The sequence below is a fragment of the Podarcis filfolensis genome (assembly GCF_964270895.1).
Source record: "Podarcis filfolensis genome assembly, chromosome: 7".
In the NCBI taxonomy this organism is placed as follows: domain Eukaryota; kingdom Metazoa; phylum Chordata; class Lepidosauria; order Squamata; family Lacertidae; genus Podarcis; species Podarcis filfolensis.
The window spans coordinates 91,420,190-91,440,720 of NC_139603.1; the positions used below are offsets into that span (position 1 = coordinate 91,420,190).

General features: G+C 58.3%; 2 protein-coding genes across 9 annotated transcripts in view; one reads left to right on the top strand and one right to left on the bottom strand.

The window, feature by feature from the left end:
- Positions 1-18,360, top strand: part of SCRIB (scribble planar cell polarity protein) — a 50,302-nt gene extending 31,942 nt beyond the window's left edge. Inside the window, 18 exon segments of the mRNA XM_083621796.1 lie at positions 1,339-1,404; positions 1,502-1,585; positions 3,252-3,539; positions 4,690-4,758; positions 4,891-4,941; positions 5,351-5,395; positions 5,745-5,864; positions 5,971-6,078; positions 6,166-6,418; positions 6,780-6,960; positions 7,331-7,423; positions 7,510-7,704; positions 12,848-13,006; positions 13,431-13,570; positions 13,713-13,750; positions 14,305-14,379; positions 15,360-15,408; positions 16,815-18,360. Of these exon segments, the coding sequence (XP_083477922.1) occupies positions 1,339-1,404; positions 1,502-1,585; positions 3,252-3,539; positions 4,690-4,758; positions 4,891-4,941; positions 5,351-5,395; positions 5,745-5,864; positions 5,971-6,078; positions 6,166-6,418; positions 6,780-6,960; positions 7,331-7,423; positions 7,510-7,704; positions 12,848-13,006; positions 13,431-13,570; positions 13,713-13,750; positions 14,305-14,379; positions 15,360-15,408; positions 16,815-16,990 (2,190 nt within the window). The 3' untranslated portion in view covers positions 16,991-18,360.
- IQANK1 (IQ motif and ankyrin repeat containing 1) overlaps positions 10,184-20,531 on the bottom strand; it is a 33,261-nt gene continuing 22,913 nt past the window's right edge. For 4 of the 8 annotated variants that reach the window (XM_083622023.1, XM_083622020.1, XM_083622024.1 and 1 more), the window contains 4 exons: positions 20,374-20,508; positions 20,063-20,191; positions 19,162-19,323; positions 18,712-18,904 (listed from right to left, as the gene is read on the bottom strand). In XM_083622023.1, coding sequence (XP_083478149.1) covers positions 18,850-18,904; positions 19,162-19,323; positions 20,063-20,191; positions 20,374-20,508 — 481 coding nt within the window. In that variant the 3' untranslated portion in view covers positions 18,712-18,849. Of the gene's footprint in view, positions 10,692-18,711; positions 18,905-19,097; positions 19,324-20,062; positions 20,192-20,373; positions 20,509-20,531 lie in introns of those variants that run through there. The other 4 variants (XM_083622025.1, XM_083622022.1, XR_014549940.1 and 1 more) reach the window with 3 other exon arrangements.

The window sequence follows — 20,531 nt, forward strand, 5'->3', positions numbered from 1 at the left end:
GCAGGAGGGGGCCAGATTTTGGAAACTAGCAAATGACTCTGGAGCAGCCGCCCTCCTGCCTGCCTGCCTGCTTGCCTGCCTTCCCGCGAGAGCTTTGCCCAAGACCAGGGCCTTTCCCCGGCACCTGACTCTGGCCGTGGGGGTCTGTAGTTTGCTTTCTTTGAAAAGGACAGTTTTTAGGGGGGGCAGGAAAAAAGGGTTATTTCCCCCGGCTTTCAGTGGTGTTCATCATCCTAGTTAAAGTTTTCTCTTCCCTGCTTTCAAAGTTTGCCTCTTAATCTTCATTAGGAAAGGAATTGAAAATAAAACTGCGATTAATATAATACAAATCTGTGATGCAACTGCATTCAGAGTCCGCTGCACAGGTGGGGTCACCTCACCTTAAAAATTGTAGAGTTAGAAAAGATTCAGAAAAGGACAATGAACATGATCGAGGGAGAGATGGTAATAATAATAATAATAATAATAATAATAATAATAATAATGATATAATAAATAATAATAATAATAATAATAATTCCCCAGTCACTCTGGGCAGTTTCCCCAAAAACATTAAAAATACAATAAAACACCAGACATTAAAAACTTCCCTAAACGGGGCTGCCTTCAGATGTCTTCTAAAAGTCAGGTAGTTGTTTATTTCCTTGACATCTGATGGGAGATTGTTCCACGGTGGGGGTGCCACTACTATGAAGAAAAAGTTGCAGCATCAGGGACTTTTTGGATTAGAGAAAAAGCCGGTCATAGGCGACCTGAAAAAAGTTTATAACATGATGCCTGACCTGGAGAAAGTGGAGGGAGGAAAGTTTTCCTCCCTCTCTCATGACGATCGAACTTGTGGACACCCAGTGAAGCTGAATGTTGGAAGAGTCAGGAGTTAAACTGGGGAACTGCTGGCTGCAGGAGGCAGGGATGGCTTCAGAAGAGGATTGAGCAAATTCCCGGCAGATGCGGCTGCCTCTGCCCTGGGGGAGAGGGCTGCTCTTGCGAGCAGAGGAGGCTGGCCAGATGGGCCCCTTGGGGCTGAGCTCTTCTGATCCTCTTGTCACAGAAGCAGGCTGGAGGGAAGACCCCAGCCCCCCACCCCCGGGGCAGAGCCTGGGAAGGGAAGGGCCCCTCTGGCTGGCCCTGGCTGCCTGCTTTGCTGCAGACCCCGCTGAGAGGCCAAGCACCCTCGGGGACCCCCTGGGCCCTGCTTCTGGCTGTGACGTTGTGGGTTCTCCTTGGGACTCTGCCTGCTGCTCTGGGGTCCCTGGGCCTGAGGCTGCCCTGCGGGTTCTGCTGCTGACCCTCTTGCTCTCTCTTTGCTTGTGCCGCCCGCCTGCTGCCTCTGCGAAGGAGCGGAAGCGCCGGGAGCGAGAGACGGCCACGCAGCTCCTGGCAGAGGAGGAGGAGGAGGCCGAGGTGAGAGGGGGCGGCTGGGCTGAGGGGCTGAGGAAGGGGGCTGGGCTGGGTGGGCACGCTCCTGAGACCCCGCTGACCCTCTTCCCCCTCCCCACAGGACCTTGGCGCTGAGCCCCTGCAGCTGGACTACCGCACCTTGGCAGCGCTGCCCAACAGCGGCCTCCAGAAAGCCACCCGTGGCGTAAGTGATGGGGATCCACTGGCTTTGGCGAAGGGCGGGCTGGATCCCAGCCAGCCTCGGCTGCTCCCTCTGCCTTCAGCCAACCCAAGCGATGGCTCTTGTGGATTGGGGCCCCTGGCGAGTCTCCCCAGCTGCTTTGGAGACCTTGTCACTTGGAGGGGGGGGTCCTGTGCCCTGGAAGCAGCTGCTGGCTTCAGGGCTGGCTCTTGGGGGGGGCGCAGAGAAGCTGAGGAGAGAAGCACCCAGAGTTTGGAAGAGAGATGGGAACACCAGGTGACCCGGGAGGCAGGCAGCAGACCGGGGGGGACTCTGCTTCTGGGGGGACGGGGCTGGAGGTTGCCCTCAGCAGCAATGAAGAGCAGTGGGGTGTTTGCCCCCCCCACTTGCCCAAGACCCAGTTGGCCTGGCTGGGTGAGGAGGGAGCAGGTGGGCTGCTTGGGGGCCATTTTTGCTTCTCTGGAAATCTGATCTGCCTGAGTGAGATTCCTGAGCCAGCCCAGCTCTGGGCTATTTTGGGCTTGCCTGGTGGGCGTTGGAGGAAGGGGCTGGGCGGGGGGGGGTGTCTTCCTTTGTCTGTGGCTGCTGGCAGGAGCGGTGAGTCTCTCTCTTTCTCCTGGCACCTGCAGGGCTTTTCCTCTGGGCACAAGTGAGCTGGCAGCTGGTAGGCAGCAGCAAGTGGGAGAACTGCTTCCTCAGGCTTGGTCAGGGCCAGGGCTCTGCTACTGTGCCTGCCTTCATGGGAGGGGGGGCAGGGAGCAGGCAAGCTGTGCCCCTCTGGATGTTGCTCAGCCTGCCATGTTACTCCTGGTGCAGCAGGCGGTGGGTGCCAAAGGGCAGGAGCTCCCTCCCTTGGCTGGGTGTGCCAGGGATGGCGGGGGACGGGGGGATGGGCGTCCCAGACAGGGGTCCCTGTGCGGAGACCCTTGGTTTTTTCGGAAGGAGGGTGGCAGGGAGAGGCCCTTCTGTCCTGCTGAGCAGAGCAGGTGACCCTGTCTCCCCCATGGAGGTCTTTCTTGGCCCTCCGCCCCCTTGGCTGCCTCCCCCCGGCCAACACAGAGGGGCTTATTGCCACCCTCCCTGCATCCACGGGGGCTTCCTGGGCAGAGGCATGGGGCCTCCCAGCCCCCTCCTCTCCTTCTGGTCCCATCCTGAGACTCCACCACTGCTGGGATCAAATGGGGAGGGGGTATTGCGGGGGGGGGCACTCCCAGCCCCTTCTGCTGTAGCTGGAGGCCTCTCTGTTTCTCTGACCTTTCCTTCTGCCTTTCAGTCTTAAAAAATAAACATGTCCCGGATGGTTTGCAGCAGAGCCCGGCTGTTCCGTGGCTGCGTCTTGGGGTTCTGGCTTGTGCCCAGAAGGAAGACGGGGTTTGTGGGGGGGCCTCCTTCCCCCCAGGCAGCAAGGCCAGAGGCTGCTGCTGGTGGTGGTGGCGGCACTGGGAGTGGCAGTCCAGCATGTGGCCTGCCATGCCTGTGCATTGCAGGGAGGCACCTCCACACCCTCCTGCACCCCTGGGCAGGTCTCTGTCTCCCCCTCCCTGTGGGCCCTGCAGGCATCTAGGGTCCCCCCCCCCCGGCCACACAGCAGGGAGCTGCTCCCGTGAGCCACAGAGCTGCCCCACCAGCCGTGGCCCCTGAAAACGCAGTTCTTCTGTCTCTTCCTCAGCTTGCCCCTCCTGGTGCCATGGAAAGGGACCCACGGGCGCCTCCCCTGCCGGCCCCCCCTCCCTTGGACCTGGGCCAGGCAAGCCTTGCCACGGCCCCCCCCAGCGGGGCTGCCCTCTCACTGCCGACTGCGGAGGTGGAGGAGGAAGAGAGCTTGGTGGACTTGCAGCCCATCCCCTTCAGCACCAATCCCTTTGTGCTGGCCAACCGGCAGGGCAAGGCGTGTCTGGGGGGGCCTCCCCTTGGCTATGGCCAGGGGGGAGTGCTGAAGACCAGCCTCTGCACCAAGGCAAGCGGCCTTGTGGCCTGGCCTGCTGTGTGCTGTGCCTCTGCTGCATGCCGGGGCAGCGGGGGAGAAGGCAGCCAAGGCTCACGTTTGGGCCGGGACCCTCTCCGCCCCCCATCTCTTGCCTGAGGGGAGCTCAGCTGCTCTGCACTGCATGCAGGAAGTGTGTGTGTGTGGAGTGGAATCAAGTGGGGGACGAGGCAGGCGAGCTCAAGCTTCTGCCGTGGGGACGTGCCTTTGCAGGGCAGGAGGACGCGGCAGTGGGCTTGGAGAGGAGGGCCCCCGCTGGCCCCTTCCTCCCTTGGCTCCCTGCAGAGTCTTTGGGCTGCTCCTCCCTTTGGCTGCTCTTCTGTTCTGCTTGGCTACTAACCTGCTTTGGGCCTGGCTCATTTGGGCAGCGTTTGGGCTGCCCCCGTGAGAGGAGCCCCTGAGCCCCTCTTGGAAGGGCCACTAACATGCAGACACTGCTTTGACAGTTTGTGCTCATGGTTTGTTGTGCCAGTTTTGTCAACCTCTTTGTGTGTCTGTGGGCAGCAAAACAGGAGAAAAGTAGTAATTCTAAATGTCCAAAGAGGGTGGGATTCTGCAGTGTGCACAGTTCCATCTTGACACAACTCCCTCTCTGCGTGACTGATCCAGCCACTTGGGAGTTGGCACGGAAGCGGATTCAGGAGTTCGGATCCTATAATGTGCATCCATGGGGACTAGGAGCTTGTGTAGAGGAAGACATGTGCTGCATTGGAAACGGAGGGGGGTGCTGTTCCTTCCCTGCCTTTGGGCAGAGTTCCAGCATTGCTCAGCCAATGAAGAGATGCTCTTTCAGCACTTCGCAGCAGGGGGGTTTCTTAGTGTGAGCAAAACTAGAGGGAGGGGTGTCCTGAGCATGGCGGGAGGGGGGGCAGCAGAGGAGCTGGCGCTGCTCTGAGGGGCAGTTGGCTCGAGTGGAGGAAGAGTGTTGGCAGGTTTGTGGCTCCAACTGGGGAGATCAGGCAGATTCATGACCCGCCAGAGCCCCTTTTAGGGGGCAGATCCCATAGGGAAGGGGCTTCTGTCTGGGGGTTGGGAGGGGCTGGTCTCTCTGGGCACCCCTGGGGTCCCTCAACACCACTGCCCCCCCCCCCCGCTCACCAGCTGTCCTTCCTCTCCCATTCAGGCCCTCTCGGGGGAAGGGGAACCGGGAGCTGCCTGGCGAGACTCTCCCTACTCTCCTGGCAGCCAGCAGGTAAGGGGTGCTGCCCTGGGGGTGGAGGGGGCTGCGGTGGGGGGGGGGCTTTCCTCTGCCTATCCTGCCTGTCAGTCAGCCAGACTCTTTGGTTCTCTCTCTGGTTCTCTCCCTGGCACTGCTGCCTTCCAGCCTCCTGCTGCCCCCCGGCCAGCCCACCTGGTGGGCAGAGAGACCCGCTTTGTAAGTGCCCCCTTGGTGTGCTGTGCCCGCTCTCCTCCTCTGCCCTGGGTGGGGGGAGGGGGCTGCTGAGGCTGTGCTTGGGGAGGATGCTCTGTGGGGCTGGGCGGGGGACCCTCACTACTCGTCCCCCCGCTGCTGCTGGTCTTTTTGGCTGCTTCTGCAAGAGTGGTTTCTAGCTGTAGTCTGGGAGGGGCAGGAGGAGCCAGTTTGTGGCATCACTGGGGGGCCTTTCCAGCATAGTTCAAGATGTGGCGTCTCTTTTGGGAGCGGGGGCAAGAGCTTAATGTGGGGTAAGTTTGGGGAGGGGCTCCTGGTTCTGGCATGGCCAGCTTGGAGGTGCCTGGGCTTGGGTGGGGGCCCCCAGCGCCCCTTCCAGCCCCCAAATGCCTTCCTGACTTTCTCCTTCCAGGCTGCCGTCCACTTTGTTCCCAGCCACAGCGAAAGCAAGTCCTCGGTGAGTTCTCCTGGCCTCCTCTGGCACCATGTGGGCCTTGGGCTGTGACCATTGGGCGCCTGCTGCCTCCAAGGGGCATTGTCCAGCCCCTCTTGGCATCTGCAGGACTCTGAAATGGTGCAGTCAGAGCACGGGGGGGGGGCGGATAGTTTGATACACAAGTTTGTGGGCGGCCCCTGTGCTTGGGGACATCTTACTTTAATTCATTTTGTCCAATTTGTCCCTTGTTATCAGAGGGTGTCAATCAGACTTGTGTAGCCATTGCCCTGACCTTTGCTTGCCTTTGGGTTGGAGGCTGAGTTTGCTCTCCTTTGTTCTGGCTGACTCCCCCCCCCCCCACCTGTGCCAGACCAAGCCGGGCGTGATCCAGCCCGTCACCCGCATGCGCCCAGCCCCAGCGACCTCGGAAGGCCGGGACAGCCCCAATCCATTCCAGCAGTCCGAGCTCTGCTCCAGCACCCACAGCTCTGTAAGTTGCTGCCCTGGGGCTGATTGGGGGGTGTGCTGGTGGCTGGAGTGACACCCCCTTGGCCTGGGGCCGCTCTCCCTCTTGACTTGTGCCCTCTTGCCCCCAGCCACGTTCTCCCAGGCCCCCCTCGCCAGGCGACGTCCCCGTCAGCGCCAAGCAGGCCTACAAGGCCTTTGCGGCTGTCCCAGTTCCGCATCTGCTCCTGGAGCCTGAGGTGAGTGGGGGGGCGGCTGTGGGGGGGCCCTTGGGGGGCAGAGTGCCCTTTGCGGATGCAGCCATTGCCTGCCCTTTCTTCCCTCAGGAGTCCCAGAAGCAGAAGAGTGCAGAGCAGCCTCCCTCCCCCTCTGAGGTGAGTTTCAGGGGAGCGGGGGGCCCTGCTTCTCCTGGCCAGGCCCCACTGCTGGGGGGCAGCCTGCACAGCCCGGAGCAGAGGTCCTTCCGCGAGAGGCAGAAGTACTTTGAGGTGGAGCTGAAGCAGCAGCCGGCCGAGAAGCCGCCCAAGAGGGTGTCGCTGGTTGGGGAGGAAGACCTGAGGAAGATGAAGGAGGAGGAAGGTGCGTGCCATGGGGTTAGCCAGGCCAAGGCCCCCCACTCTTCCTGCCCCCCAGGGGCTACTAGCCCAGAGGCCGCTAACTGCTGGGGGGGGGGAGCTGCTCTATAGTGAAACACCCTCCATGTTTGGCTAAGCAGCGCTCTGCAGCAGCCGCCGGCCTGGTGGGGAGGAGGAGGACACAGAAAGATGGGGTGGGGTCCCCTCATGCCTTTCAGGTGGATTCCCCCCCCCACCTGTCTTCCTGGTTCACCTTTGGATCTCATTCGGCTGCTCCCTCTTGGAGGCATTCCCTTGCCCAGCCGGGGTCCTTCCACCCTTGGGGGGCTGTGGGGAGGCTGACTTGCCGGCTTCTCACTTGGCAGCTCGCAAACTCCAGCAAAAGCGAGCTCAGCTGCTGGAGGAAGAGGAGGAGGAGGAAGAGGAAGAGGAAGAGGCCGCCAGGCAGAGACGCCCCCCAGATGTCCCCTCCAGCATCTTCATCGAGGGTGTGGAGTACAAAGTGGAGAAGCTGGATGGGCAGAGCCTTATGCCCTCCACGCCCTGGTGAGTGAGCTGCGTGCCGCGCCCCCTGCGCTTGTGCCCAGGCCAGGGAGGGGGCAGGGCTCGATCCAGAGAGCGCAGGCGTGCTCTGTCTCTCCAGCCCAGCGTCCCCTTCTCCCAGAAACCAGCCAGGGCCCCTGGTGGGAAGAAGCCCACAGACGGGACCCCAAGCAAAGAGCAGCCTTCTCCCTGCTCCGTCCACAGCCCTGGGATTGCCCTCCAAGTCCCAGCACTTGGCTTGGGAGCTTCTAGCGTCCGCCTGCGGACTCCTCTCCCCAGGGGTCCCCTTTGGTCTCTGGGCCCCTCCCCAAAGGGAAGCCCCCTCCCCGGTCCCTGCCCTGGCTGGGGCTCACAGAGCTTTGTGCCCTGCCAGGTTCCCAGAGCCAGAGAGGCAGAATGGCTCCTCGCATAGGAATTCCCTGGAGGAGGGCCGGAGGCCGGAGGTGCGGCCCACTTCCATGGCTGGGTAAGATGGGCGGGCAGGCGGAGGGTGGGGCCTGTGGGGCAGGGAGGGTGGGTCTGCCCCACTGAGCCACGCTCTCTCCTGGCCAGGCTGAGCCCCGTGTACCCCAGAGGTGGCAGTGAGCCTGGGGCCCCCGTCAGGACGGCAAAGGCCGAGCGCCGACAGCAGGAGCGCCTCCGCATGCAGAGCCCAGAGCTGCTCAGCGCCCAGGAGAGGAAGGAGCTCTCCCCAGCCGAGCGCCGGGCGCTGGAGGCCGAGAAGAGGGCCATGTGGCGAGCAGCACGGTAGGTGGGGAGGGGCGGGCAGGGGCAGCATCCCTCTCCCACCCCCCAGGCATGGTTTCTGAAGGGGGCTGTGGAGCACCAACTCACAGCATGTTGGGTTTCTTAGCTGCTTGCCTTGCTCATCGGTTGCCTTTGCTGGATCAGGCCAGAGTGGGCCCTGCATTCGCCCCACGGCCAGCCGGGGGTCCTCAGGTGGGGCGTGTGGGAGGCCAGGGGGCCACCATGGCTGCCTCTGCTCTGCTTCTGTGGCTCCTTCTGCTCCCGTGGGTCCCTGTGGCCTGAATGTTCACCCCACTGCCTTGCCCCCAGTCCTAACAGAATGCAGGTGGGGTTAATGCCCCATTCCCCCCCACACTCTGCCCGCCTCCCGGACACAGCTGGCAGAGGGGGAGTGGGGGACTCCGTCATCCTGCATGGACCATTCCCTGGTAAGGTTTGGGCAGAAGGCAGCTGCTCTGCCCTGCCAGGGTGGGGCACCCACTGCGTTGGGGTGGCATAAATTAGCCTGACCCAAAACAGGTGAAGTGGCACCGTTGCACCTGCCGTGTGGTGGTGGCTGCAGCAAAGAAATCTGACTTCACCACCACCGTGGCTTTCACAAGTAGCCGTGTGGCCAAGCTTTTCTGAGTGGTGAATGGACTTGTGTTCCCTGCCCAAGAGACCGTTGCCCTGACACCCCCGGGGGCCAGCCACAAGATCCCTGCCAGGCATTTGAGGAACAAAATGAGTCAGATTTGGACAGAGGGATGCCACCTCAGAGCAATCTAGCAGAGGCATCTAGCACACTGGCTACTCCCTCTGCACTGCGTCAGTTTTGATTATAGCAGCCTGAGGATATGGACAAGCGGCTTGAAGAAGTGTGGCCAGCCTTGGCCCCTGCCCATCTTGGCCTCTTAGAACCAGCCGCAGTGGCTGGCTGGGGGTCAAAGGAGGCACAGATGTCTCCCTACTTAATAAGACCTCCCTGGACCCAGAAGCGTTAGGCAAATACTGGCAAGTGACAAGTGGTCCCTTCCTGCGTGAGGCGCTTGAGGAGGTGGCAGCCCTGCATCACGCACCCTTGGAGGAGGACTTCCGGGGAGGCATCATAGCTGGTTAGTTGCCTCTGTCGAGACGCTGTCGGCAGAGGTAATTAAGTGGTGATGAACATAGCTACTGTCTATCGTATTATCTCTGAGGAAGAAACATAAAGTAACAGGAATTAACTTCCAAATGCTCTGGAAGGATTGCTTCCCTGCTGTGGGATGGAGGTATCTTCAAAAGACCCAGGCAGATGGGGTGAGTGACCTAGGAGCGGAAGAACCACAAACTTGCCCCAGCACCACTCAATACCCCTAGACGTCAGTCCCTGGGGCAAAGACCAGCAAAGCCTCCTTTAATTACTTCTGAAACATCTATAAAATACTACTGAAACTCTCTCTCTGCTGATTAAAAGGTTCATTTGAAATACGACCCAATGGCTGGCTTAGGAGGAGACCCCCCTGAAGAGGATGGAAAAAATTAAGAAAGAAGCATGCTCTTAAGATATATACCCCCGAAAAGTGACAAGTGGGGTACCTCAGGGTTCTGTCCTGGGCCCGTTGTTGTTCAAATTCTTCATAAACAACTTGGATGAAGGTATTGAGGTGATGCCTATCAAAACTGCAGGTGACACCAAACTGGGAGGGGCAGCTAATGCCTCAGAAGACAGAATCGGGATTCAAAAGGGCTTCGACAAATTGGAGAACTGGGCCCAAGCTAATGAAATGAGTTTCATCAGGGACAAATGTCATGTTCTGCACTTAGACAGGAAGAATCAGGTGCACAAATGTAAGATGGGGGACACCTGGCTAATAGTAGTAGTAGTAGTAGTAGTAGTAGTAATAGTAATAATAATAATAATAATAATAATAATAATAATAATAATAATAAATTATTTGTACCCCACCCATCTGGCTGGGTTTCCCCAGCCACTTCCAACAGAGATTAAAAATACATTGCCAGTAATATATTGGAAAAGGATCAAGGGGCTTAGTGGACCACAAGCTTAACCTGAGTCAACATTTTGAAAGTGGACAGGTGTCAATTTTTACACAATACAATAAGATGACAACTACAAAGAAATACACAGTCCTCTCCTGAAGGTAATTGTCAGCCCCCACCAGCCAGAGAAGGTAGGCATCCCTCTCAGCTCTCCCTGAGGGGCCTCCCTTTCTTCTCCCAGCTTCTCATGCTGGGAGACCAACGTTTCCCCGTCTCCCGCCCAGGACCCTCCATCAACCATCTCCCACCCCCCTGAATGCACAATCCCTGGACCTTAGCAAAGTCCCCAAACGTACGACTCCAAAGAAGAAAGAACATGAAGAAGACTAAGAAAAGGAAAAAAACAAGAAGAGAGAGATAGATAAAAGCAAAAGAAAAGACAAAAGGGAAAGAAATGTTCTATTTGCTGGTTGCATAAAAAAGGGAAAAAAGATTACTTAAAACATTCAGTCCATGATAATATCAATCCAGTATTTATTTTAAGTCAAAGTGTCTCAGAATCATTTGTTTCTTTCCCCCACTTTTTCTAGCTTTCACCAGAAGCGAGTCAGAGGAACAGAGAAATAGTGGTAACAAGAGACAAAATTCTAGGCTTTAAAGATGAAGTAAAAACTGACAGATCACTGGGTCCAGATAGCACTCACCCAGGAGTTGTTAAAGCGCTCAAATGTCAAATTGCTGGTAAGCTTAAACACACACACACACACACACACACACACACACACACACACAAAACAAAAAAACCTCTTGTCACTAAGATCAGCCCTGGAAAGTGGCCAGTTAGATTTTAAAAAAAAAAAGGTTTCTAAGAGAGGATATGATGAATTACATGCTGGTTAAACTAACATCTGCTTCCAGAAAATCTGGCTCCAGAAGGCATTGTTGCCAGAAGATATAATTGCCAGATATATAGAAGGACAAGTCTTGCTGAAATGGAACCAGCATGGCTTCTGCAGGGATAAGTCCTAGCAAAGAAAAGAAAAAGCACTTACCGTACTTTTCTCTCTATAACATGCAGATTTTTTTCTCCTAAAAAGTAGGGGGAAATGTCTGTGTGTGTTATTGAGCGAATGTGTGGTCCCTGGAGCCGACCCTCCCGAGCGCAGGGGCAAAAATCAGGCAAAAATCCAATCGCAGCGTCAGGGAGGAGGGAGCTCCATGAGAGAGGAAGCTGTTGCTTTCCTGCATTCTGCCTCAGGGTCTTACTGCCCACCCGCTTCTGTTTTGGTTGCTGTTTGCTCAAACGGAACAAAGAGGCAAATCCCCTCCCTTCCAGGCAAGCAGAGGGGAAAGGAAAGGATCACGTCCTTCCTTCTAATTCCTCTCCATGCTCCGGTGCTGCTGCGTCCAGGGAAGCATTTTAGGGACTCGCAGGCAGCCGGAAAACATGCAGGTGGGGGAGAGAGAGAGAGAGAGAGAGAGAGGGCTGGCTTGGGTGGCTGGGTGGGGGGAAACTTTTGCCTTCCTTTCCTCCCTCCCGTTAAACCCCTCTCCTGCATTCTTAGCCAGCTGCTTCTCTGCACACCCCTCTCGTGCTCCTTGTCCCTTCTGTGTTTTTCCTTCCCTCCCCACTTAAAACGTGGTTACAAAGCACGGATCCACATGGATCCTCAGGATCTTTGCATTGGGTCACCCCAAATTCACCATCAGATCACATAGCATGTCCATGGCTACAGCCTGCACCAAAAAAATCATGCACCCACTGTTGCCTGGGGCTGCAATGGTGCAAAATCGTGGTTACAAAGCACAGATCCACTTGGATCCTCAGGATTTTTGCATTGGGCTACCCCAAACTCACCATCAGATCACATGTCTGTGGCCACACATGAGGCACAAAAATGATACATCCACTGTTTCATTCAGAATTTTTTCCCCTTGTTTTCCTCCTCTAAAAACGATGTTATGGTCAGGTGCGTGTTATAGAGCGAAAAATACGGTATTTGCACAGGACAAAGTTCACCTTTCCGCTGAGAGGCTGCCATGCACTTTGCCCAAGGATGGAACATTTCATGCAGTCCAGAGATTTGAGAAGAGGAGGAGCCAAGATGGAGCGTCCAGCTGCTCTGCTTTGCCTCTCAGGGTTCTGTCCGCATCCTCAGGCTGCTAAGTCCAGAAGGAGCCAAAGGGGCCCAAGAGAAATCGGCTGGCCCTGCTCCGCCTGCAGCCCCCAGGCTGAAGGGAGGGGAGCTGCTTCATCTGCAAAGACCCTGAGGCTGCCCAGAAAAGCTCTCCTGGGTGAGATGCCATGGCGGCTGCCATCACCAGAGGGACAGCTGCCCCACCAGCTCCAAGGGCCCTTCTTCCACCTCTCAAGTCCCCCCTCTGGTTCTTGGCCTTTGGTTCTTGCCGCTCAGTTCAGTCTCTGCCCTTAAGTGGCCCCCATTTCACCTCCCAGGCTGTTTCCTCTTTCCTCTCCGTTGCTGCTCAGGGTCTGGTTGGCGAACGCAGCCCAGGAACAGAGAGGCCGGGTTTTCTGCAAGGGGCTCAGCCTGGCAGCGGTGCCCTGAGCCATACCTTCTGAATCTCCACAGGGCTCTGGGGACCTCAGGCAGCCCCACCCCTGATAAAGACCCTGAACTGGCATCCCTCCCCTCCTTCGTCCCCCTGCAGCCCCTCAAAGCAGAGCTGGTTCTCTCAGGAAAGTGCCCCCTGCCAGTTGCTGATGCCAGCCGGGCATCGAACAAGAGAGGCTGGGAGGTGTCTTGGGAAGAGGCTCTGGACCGCCTTCCTTGTCTCCAGTATCTGGAAGGGAGAGCTCCCCTTGTGTGACTGCGCCCCTGAGAAACCCACCCCATTTGGAGTCCCCTTCCCTCACTGTAGCTGGCTGTGCATGTGGGGTTCTCTAGGGCAGCCCCTGCCTCCTGCCCTCCTCCACCCATCTGTATGCACCTGGTGGGACTCGCTTGTCTGTGATCTGGGGGGGCAGGGGGGTCTGCCCTCTTCTCCACTTACCAGGACAGGTGAGGTCCGCCCCCCCCCCCCCCGTTGGCACCTGCCTCTTCCTCCTGCCCACCCTTTCCTTCCCTCTCCTTTTCTTTCTTTCTTTCTCTCTCTGCCATCTTCCTGCCTGTCGGGACGTCTTCGGCGCCTCCCTTCTACTCCTCCTCCTCCTCCTCCTCAGCTCTTCCACCCTAGAAGAGAGCATGAAAGAGTATGAGCAGGATCTGGCCAGGAGGCTCTACCAAGCCCGCCAGCAGGCACTGGGGGGGCAGGGCCCTGCTGCTGCCGCTGCCGCCGCCACCACGACCACAAGAAGCCCTGGGCCAGGGGGCCACCCCAGGTGTGCAGAACTTCCACACAATCCCACCTACACCCCAGGCCTGCACAGCCCCAGAGGTGCCCCCCAGGTCCAGAGGGGCAGCTGGGCCACACCTGTGCCGCCACTGGAGAGTCTGTGCTCTGCCTCCTCTGCTCCTCCTGTGCTGGACAGGCGTGTTTGCCAAGCAAGAGACCAGGCTGGGGCAGATCTGCACCCTCAGCTGCTCCTGAGAGCCTCTGCCCTGGATGAAGGAGGCAAGGGGGGCCCTTCTGCGCCCTACCAAGTTTCTGCCTTCTCTGCAGCAATGGGGGCGACTCCACTCAGCACCTCCTCCGTTGGCCAAGCGAGGAGGGCACTGCAATGTCCCCCCCCCCACCGCGGGTGACGGTTCTTGTCTTGCCAGCCCACCCTAGGTGTGTCAACCTCTCTTCCTCCCACCTGGCAGGATGAAGTCCCTGGAGCAGGATGCCCTCAAGGCCCAGATGGTGATTGCCAAGTCCAAGGAGGGCAAGAAGAGGTCCACCCTGGAGCAGCTGGCGGAGTCTCCCTCGCCCGCCCCCACCCCCTCGCCCACCCCCCTGGAGGGTAGGTCACCTTCTTTCATGGCAGTCTGGCTTAGGAAGGGGAACCCACAGCGGCTCAGAGAGGAGGCATGGGTTTGATGTCTCCCCCCCCCCCTTGCACAATTTATCCTCTCATTTCTCTCCAAATCCTGTCTCTCTTTCAGACTGCAGCACCCGGATCCTGACTTCTCCAGGCAGGCTGGTAAGGAGGGGGACCCAGCACCAGTCATGCTTCTGAGGAGGGGGGCTGTGAGCATGGAGGTCCCTGTAGCTCTTCAGGTCGGGGTGCGCCTGGCCGTGGCCCAGAAGGCTCCCTCCTTGCTTCCCACACTGTTCCCTCTGTCTTGGGGGGTCCCTGGTGCTCCCTCTTGCTCTGACTCCCCCCACCCAGTCTCTGCTCCTGCCCTGACCAGCACAGCCAGCCTCCCCCTTTGGGGAGGGGGGCATTCTGTGGGCCTCAGGCATGACCTCATTGCTGCTGCACTCTGTCGTTGGCCAGGGCAGATGGGGGGGTCTTTTAGGGAGTGAGACCCTTGAGGAGGTGGGAAGATGGCTGCCACTGGGAAACTTCATGAGGGAGCCCCTTGATTCCCCCCCCCAGTCCAGCCCTGCAGCCTGCCAAGAAGAGCAGCAGGAAGGGCCCCGCCTGCCCCCCCCCGAGCCTCCCCTCCTGCTTCCCCACATGCTCCTTCATCCTCTTTCCCCCTCTCTCTTTCTGCCTCTTCCCTTCTTTCTGCCACTCCTTTGGCCCTCCAGTCTGTGCCTGAAAAGAAGTTTCTCTACAGGGAATTTGCTGCCATTCCTTCTTCCAAACCAGTTTATGAAATCCAGGTACAAGCTGCATGTGGTGGGGGCAGTCAGGAACACACACACCCCTGGCAGTCGGGGTCTGATGCTCCACCTCCTGCCCCCATCTAGCCTGGGCGGGGGGAGGGTAGAGTCCTGGGGGGTCATTGGCAGCCACTGGGGCTTAGGCTGGAGGCTGCCCCCAACCCAGAGCAGAGTCCCAGGCCTTGTGGGAACCCTGCTGCCCCCTTCCAAGGTCTGTTGGGGGGAGGTGACGGGAGAGGCTACTGAAGACCCCTTTCAGGTGGGCCAGGCTGCCCTGTAATGGCTTCTTGGCCCCCTCCCTGCCATCTCCAGGCCATGTCACAAGGACACCCTCAAGCCAGGCAGGTGTTGTGCTGGATCCCGCCTGGCAGCGGCTTTAGGCTGCCGGGCTCATCCTGGCTCATGATCTGGCTGGCTCTGCAGCGCTGGTGGCGAGGGGACCGCCTGCTGCCTGCCTTGCCCCTCTGCCTTTCCAGCTGTCTCCTTGGAGGCTCCAGAGACCAGTTGGTCTCTGTCTTGGGAAGCCTCCGTCTGCCAGCGATGGCCAGCAGGGCCTGCCCTTAGGAGGCCCTCCTCCCAGCAGTGTCTTGGGGTCTGGGGGTCTCACAGATAGGGAGCATGTGAACCACACAAGATACGTAACGGGCTCTGGCGGGATCTCTTGCCAGATCTCCCTGGCCCCACCTCATGCCCGACCTGCTTTTCTGTCCCTCTGCCTGGCGGGTGGGCAGGGGGCCCAGAGGCTGAGTGAGGGGCACTTTAGCACCAGGCGCCATGGCTCTGGAATTCCTCTCTTGCCTCTGGGGCCTCCTGCCTGCTCTTCTCTGCACCCCCTTTCTCCCCCTCCCACCGCATGCTCTGTTCTTCAGCACCTGCTCCCCCCCCAACCACGTGGGAACGGGCAAGGGGTGCTTTATGTCCTGGGGGGCAGGGGGTGGGGAGCAGGCAGGGACTGATCCCCTTTTGCACTGCCCTTCCAGACTCCAGATGGCGGAAGCACCTGCAGACTCAACGATGCCAGCAGCTCAGGTGAGTGCCCAGCTGGAGCCTCCTGGCCTTGGGTGCTGCCACCAGCGCTTCTCTCCTGAGGCCTCCTTTTTCTGTTCCTTTCTAGAGTGAATGGTCAGCTGAGCAGCAAGGAGCAGTGGGTAGGATGCCCTTGCACTGCCTAGGAATGGAGTGCTGTGATGAGCATGCAGTTGGTGGGGTCGGGGGGCGGGTCAGATCCTGCCCAAGGAGCTGGGAGTGGCCCAATGAGCATGCCCAGCCGCCTCCCATTTTGGTTTGGAAAGAAGTTGGGGGTACCCCCAGGGACCCTGATGCTGGAAGCCTAATTCCAGGCAAGGCATGAATGTGTCTGGCAGGCAGGAGGGGGGAAGTATTCTCAAAAGATGAGGGGCTTTGTGGGAGAGCATTGAGGTTGCTTCTAGGTCTCAGGCACTGGTGCCATCTCTGGGGGGTCCTAGAATCATAGAATCGGAAGAGACCACAAGGGCCACCGAGTCCAACAGGGTTTGGGCACCCACAAAATGTCTGCTTTGGGTGCCTCGCCATTGCTTTGCTGTTGGCCTCTGCCCCCCGCCCCTTGCCCCCTACCTTACCTCGGCTGGCTCTCTGGCACTGCAAGTGGAAACAGCCTCTGCCGTGGGACCCCTGTTGGGGTCTGGTGTGGCCACGGACATGCTTCTGGGGTGCTGTGGAGGACTTGCAGCAGAGGTCTTGGCCTGGTTGCCACGCCGGGGGTGGGGAGCCGGAGTGCTATCTCCATGGGGCCATGGGCACCCAGGCTCCACTGCGCCAGCCCCGTCATGAGCGATGTGACGTCATGACGTCATGCACACGCACCACTGGGCACCCACAGTCTGGGGCCCAAGTTGCCACCTCTGGTCTCAGGAAGCTGCTTGGGAGCAACTGGCTCCCATTCTTCCCTGGGGTGTGTGTGTGTGTATGTGTGTTGGGCACAGCAAGTGGTCCTGGGAGGTGTGTCAGCAGGGAAGTTGATGGCTCTGCAGGATCCCCCCACTTCTGACTGCTCGAAAGGAGCTCCTGCTCCGCCACCAGTGAAGCAGAAGGATCTCTGCCTGCCTTGGGTTGCCTGCCTGCCTGTTTGTCTGTGTGTTCCTGAGGTCTTGCTGTTCCCGTTTTCCAGTGCAGGCTTTGGGCGCCTCAGTTCAGCCCACCTGAAGCTGGCTGGACGCTGCTTGGAAAGCGGAGGCCTCCCAGTTCCCCACCCCCTTTGCAGGGCCACAGCCGGTGCAGGCAGCAGAAGGGCCCGGCCTGGGGGCTCCAGAGCCTCCTGCAGCAGGCAGTGCCCAAAGGGGGCAGAGGTTGCTCTGGGCACCTCCTGAATCAAGCCAAGCAGGGGGTTGGGGTCAGATGCTGCCGCCCCTTCAGCCCTCCATGACCTCTTTCCCTCTGCTCTCCCCCCACTCCAGTGAGCCAGGAGCAAGACGGACAGGCAGCAGCCCAGGAGCCCCTTGGGCCGCACGACCCCTCAACTCCCAGCGCAACTCCCCCTCGGGAAGAGATGGGGCTCTGCAGCAGCAGCAGCGGCGGCAAGCGCAAACTCCGACCAACCCAGCACAACCTGGAAACTGCTGTCCCCACATAGTTGACTTGCCCTTGGGGGCTGTTAGAAACACCACCAAGCCAAGTGGGGGGTCCGCTCTGTGGACAGTGTGGTGATGTGGCCAGCGGGCTCCCAGGTGGGCCTGGACAGAACAAGCTCCCTGGCGCCTCAGCTGGCATCTTGTGGGCTGTGACTCCCCCTCCTCCTCATGCAGAGGGGCAGGTTGTGAGCAAACGGGGGCCGAAGAGAGCAGTGAGAGGGGTGGGGGGACCCATGCAGGGCATGTGTGCGTGTAAATATTGGGTGGGAGTGTGTGCGTGCGAGGGCAGGGGTGCCCGGGTGCTGCAGCTGCTTCAGGCTGACCACTGTTTGCAGAGGGCCCGGGCCCAGCTGACATTTGCCAAACAGTGAGGGGGCCGCCTGGGAAGCACCAGCTGTCCTGCCCCCTCCCTGGCAAAGGGCAGCCAAGGGACAGCACCCTTGTGCAGGATGGGGAGGGAGAGGGGAATTATTGCCAAGTGCTGCCATTTTCCTTCTTCTGGGGGGGCCATCCATGCCGTGAGGGGGCCACGGGCAGAAATGGGCACTTCTGCCTCTTCAGCAAGGGCCGGAGGGAACGTTTGGGAGCTGCCTGGTGCTAGCAAACGTAGAGCAGCGTGGGAGCAAGAGTAGGAGCAGGCTAGTTTCATTAGGATGGGGTGAAGCACATAGAAGGTACAGGTAAAAGGGGGGATTTGGTGGTTGGGGCGCAGGGAGAGGGGTAGTGCAGGATAGGGCAAAGATGTTGGGGCACAGGTTGGCGGCCAAGGGTGCTCCAGCGAGGGCCAGGGCTGCTGCTTGCTCTGCCTGCTGGCTCCAGCCTCTCGGGTCCCTTTCAGAGAAGAGTGGCGCTGCCTATGCGTGGCAGTGGCTTAGCCTCGCTCCTGGCTGGGTGGTGGTGAGCAGTGGGTGGCGCTGGCTGGCGTGTGTGTGTGTGTGTGCGTGCTCATCACGTGTGCAAACTTGCCAGGCAGCCTCTGCCAAAGGACAAGATGCAGCAGCTCCTCATGCCAAAATCAGAGGGTCATTTTAACAGAACTTGTGTTTGTCTGCAGAGGGCAAGAGGGGCGGCTTCCCTCTGCCTGCCTCTCTCGAGCTGTACAGTGGCTGCTTCCACAGCAGCAGTTAGAGCTTTTTGATTTTAATCTAATTTTAGCATTTGCTTTTAATGAGCAATTTGGGAAGTGATCAGGCAGGGTTTCCGTGACTAACATACAACTTCTCTAGGTGCTGGGCTGTGGCATGTCTCTCTGTCTGTCTCCTCTCCCAGAACACTCCGAGGGAGATCAAGACTGTAACTAGTGACATTTGTACAACCAAAGAAATCTATTTTGTGGTTCAAGGACAATAAAGTTTACTTTACATTTTAGAAATGATGCTTCTCTCTTGAGCTTGCAGAGCCTTTGCCTCACTCACCTTGTGTTGTCCAGGTTGTTCAAGCCACTCCAAGGACTCGGGCCTTCAGCGGCATGAGGCTCACCCCACTGAGTCCTGCATCCTGCTCTCACACTGACCAACCACAAGGGCAGGAGTGGGGTGTTTGTGGAAGGCTGCCTCTTTCTTGGGAAGTCCTGGGCCAAGTGAGTGAGTGCCAACCATGTCTGGTGTCTACACCCCACACATTTCCCTCCCTTTCCTCTATGCACACTCCCTAAATTTGTTCTAGGAGAGACCCCTGCAGGGCCTGGTGCATTGATGTGTAGTAGAAATGCTCAAGAGGCACCTTTTCAAGGAAACCTTTATTTGCATTCAAGCCTGCCTGCCTGCCTGCCTGCTTGCAGGAGTCAAGGGGAATGAGTTGTGCTAAGAAAAGGCTTCATGGCTGAGGTGAGGACTGGCCCCAAGGCTTTGGGACGTACTTTTCACAGGGCAAAGGGACGCTGGTGTGAGAAGGGGGCTCTCCGAAAGCCTCGCTTTCTAGGGGGGAAAACGAGCAAGTCTTAGTGAGGCTGCAGCCTGCTAAGGGCTGCAGCTTCACTTGGGGGCCAGCAGCACCTGCAGCCACTGGTGGGGGCTGGCAACCACTTGCCCCCTTGCTTTGCAGGTAGCCAGCTCTTTGCAGAGAACCTGCAGGGTGCTGGGCCTACAAGATTCATTACAGGACACAAACCCGCTGCTCAGGTTTTCCTTTAATGTCCAGCACTGGATGAGGCCGCCTGCAGTGCATTGCCTACCGGGACAGGATGACCTGGATCGGAAGGAGCCGCTGCAGCATCTCTTCAGGAGGACGCTGCTGTTTAGTTACAATGAAGAGTTTGAATTTTTCTATTCGAGCTGCTTGAAACTCTGTCTCTGCATATTCAGGCCCATCTGTTGGCCTCCGTAGGGAGAGATACCTGCAAGATTGCAGACAGAGCAAGGCGGGAGTAAGTCTCAAAGAAAGCGGCCCCTGTGCTGCTGCTGCTGCTGCTTGGGGGGCAGGGGGAGGAGGACCCTTGACCTTCCACGCTGCCTCTTGGCTTCCTAAAGCAGGACCAGTGTTCTGGGCAATGAATATATTCGCTCGGTGGGGCTTGGGGGCATCTGCTCACGGAGTTCAGGGCCATTAATTTCTGCCCAAAGCATCCTGCTTTTCATTTCTGTGCCACTTACTATACAACAAAAAGAGTACCATCCGCACCCAAGTGGGAGGTGGCAAAAAGCTATGACAAGTCTGGAATTTTGCAGAAATAAAAAATCTGGTAGAAACCCACAAAAGAATGAAGCTGCAAGAGCAGGTTGAAATAAATCTCCCATCGGTCCTGGGGTGAGGGGTTGGGACTTGCATGGCAGGCTGCCCAAAGCCTGGCTGGAGCATTTGAAGGGCCACGGGGGAAGCAAGTGCCCAGAATGGAGAAAGATGGGAATGAGAGAGAGAGCAGACTGAAGGAGGGGGAGCAAGAACCCTCGGTGGGAGGCGGGGAGGCACTAAAGGCATTGAGAAAACCACTGGCTCTCTTGATTTGGGCACCCATTTGTCAGTTGACAGGACTGATGCTAAGAGTCGTCTGACAGTGGAGCAGACTCCCTTGGATGGTGGTGGGCTTTCCTTTCATGGAGGCTTTTAAACAGCGGTTGGAAGGTCAACTGTCCCACCTCTCATTCTGTAGGATCTTCTTGTCCAGCAGTGCCTCTGCCAAGCCTGGTTTAAGCCGTTCCAGCTGCTTCTTCACTGTGTCAAACATGTTCACCTCCATCATGTCAAAGACAAGGGGCTTCCCATATCTGGAGGAGACAGGAGAGGGCAAGTCTTTGCCTCTTGCTCAGTGGACCAGATGCCTTTGGATGCTACCTCCTGCCACGGCTGTAGGTCACCAGGTGGCAGCAGCAGCAGTGCTTCTCTCCCCCAGGTGTTTTTGCCTGGCAGTGGGCAGCCTCTCTGCCCGGCATTTGGCTTGTGTCCCTACCGCAGAGAGCCCAGCAATGCCAGGCGAATGGTCTCCTCAGCCATGTCGCTGGGGTTCACCGTGTTCAGAAAGTTGGTGTCCCGATAGCGCAGGAAGATGGCTGCCTGCCCAGAAGGGTCAATGACCAGTGGCCACCTTATGGGGAGAAAGCACAAGAG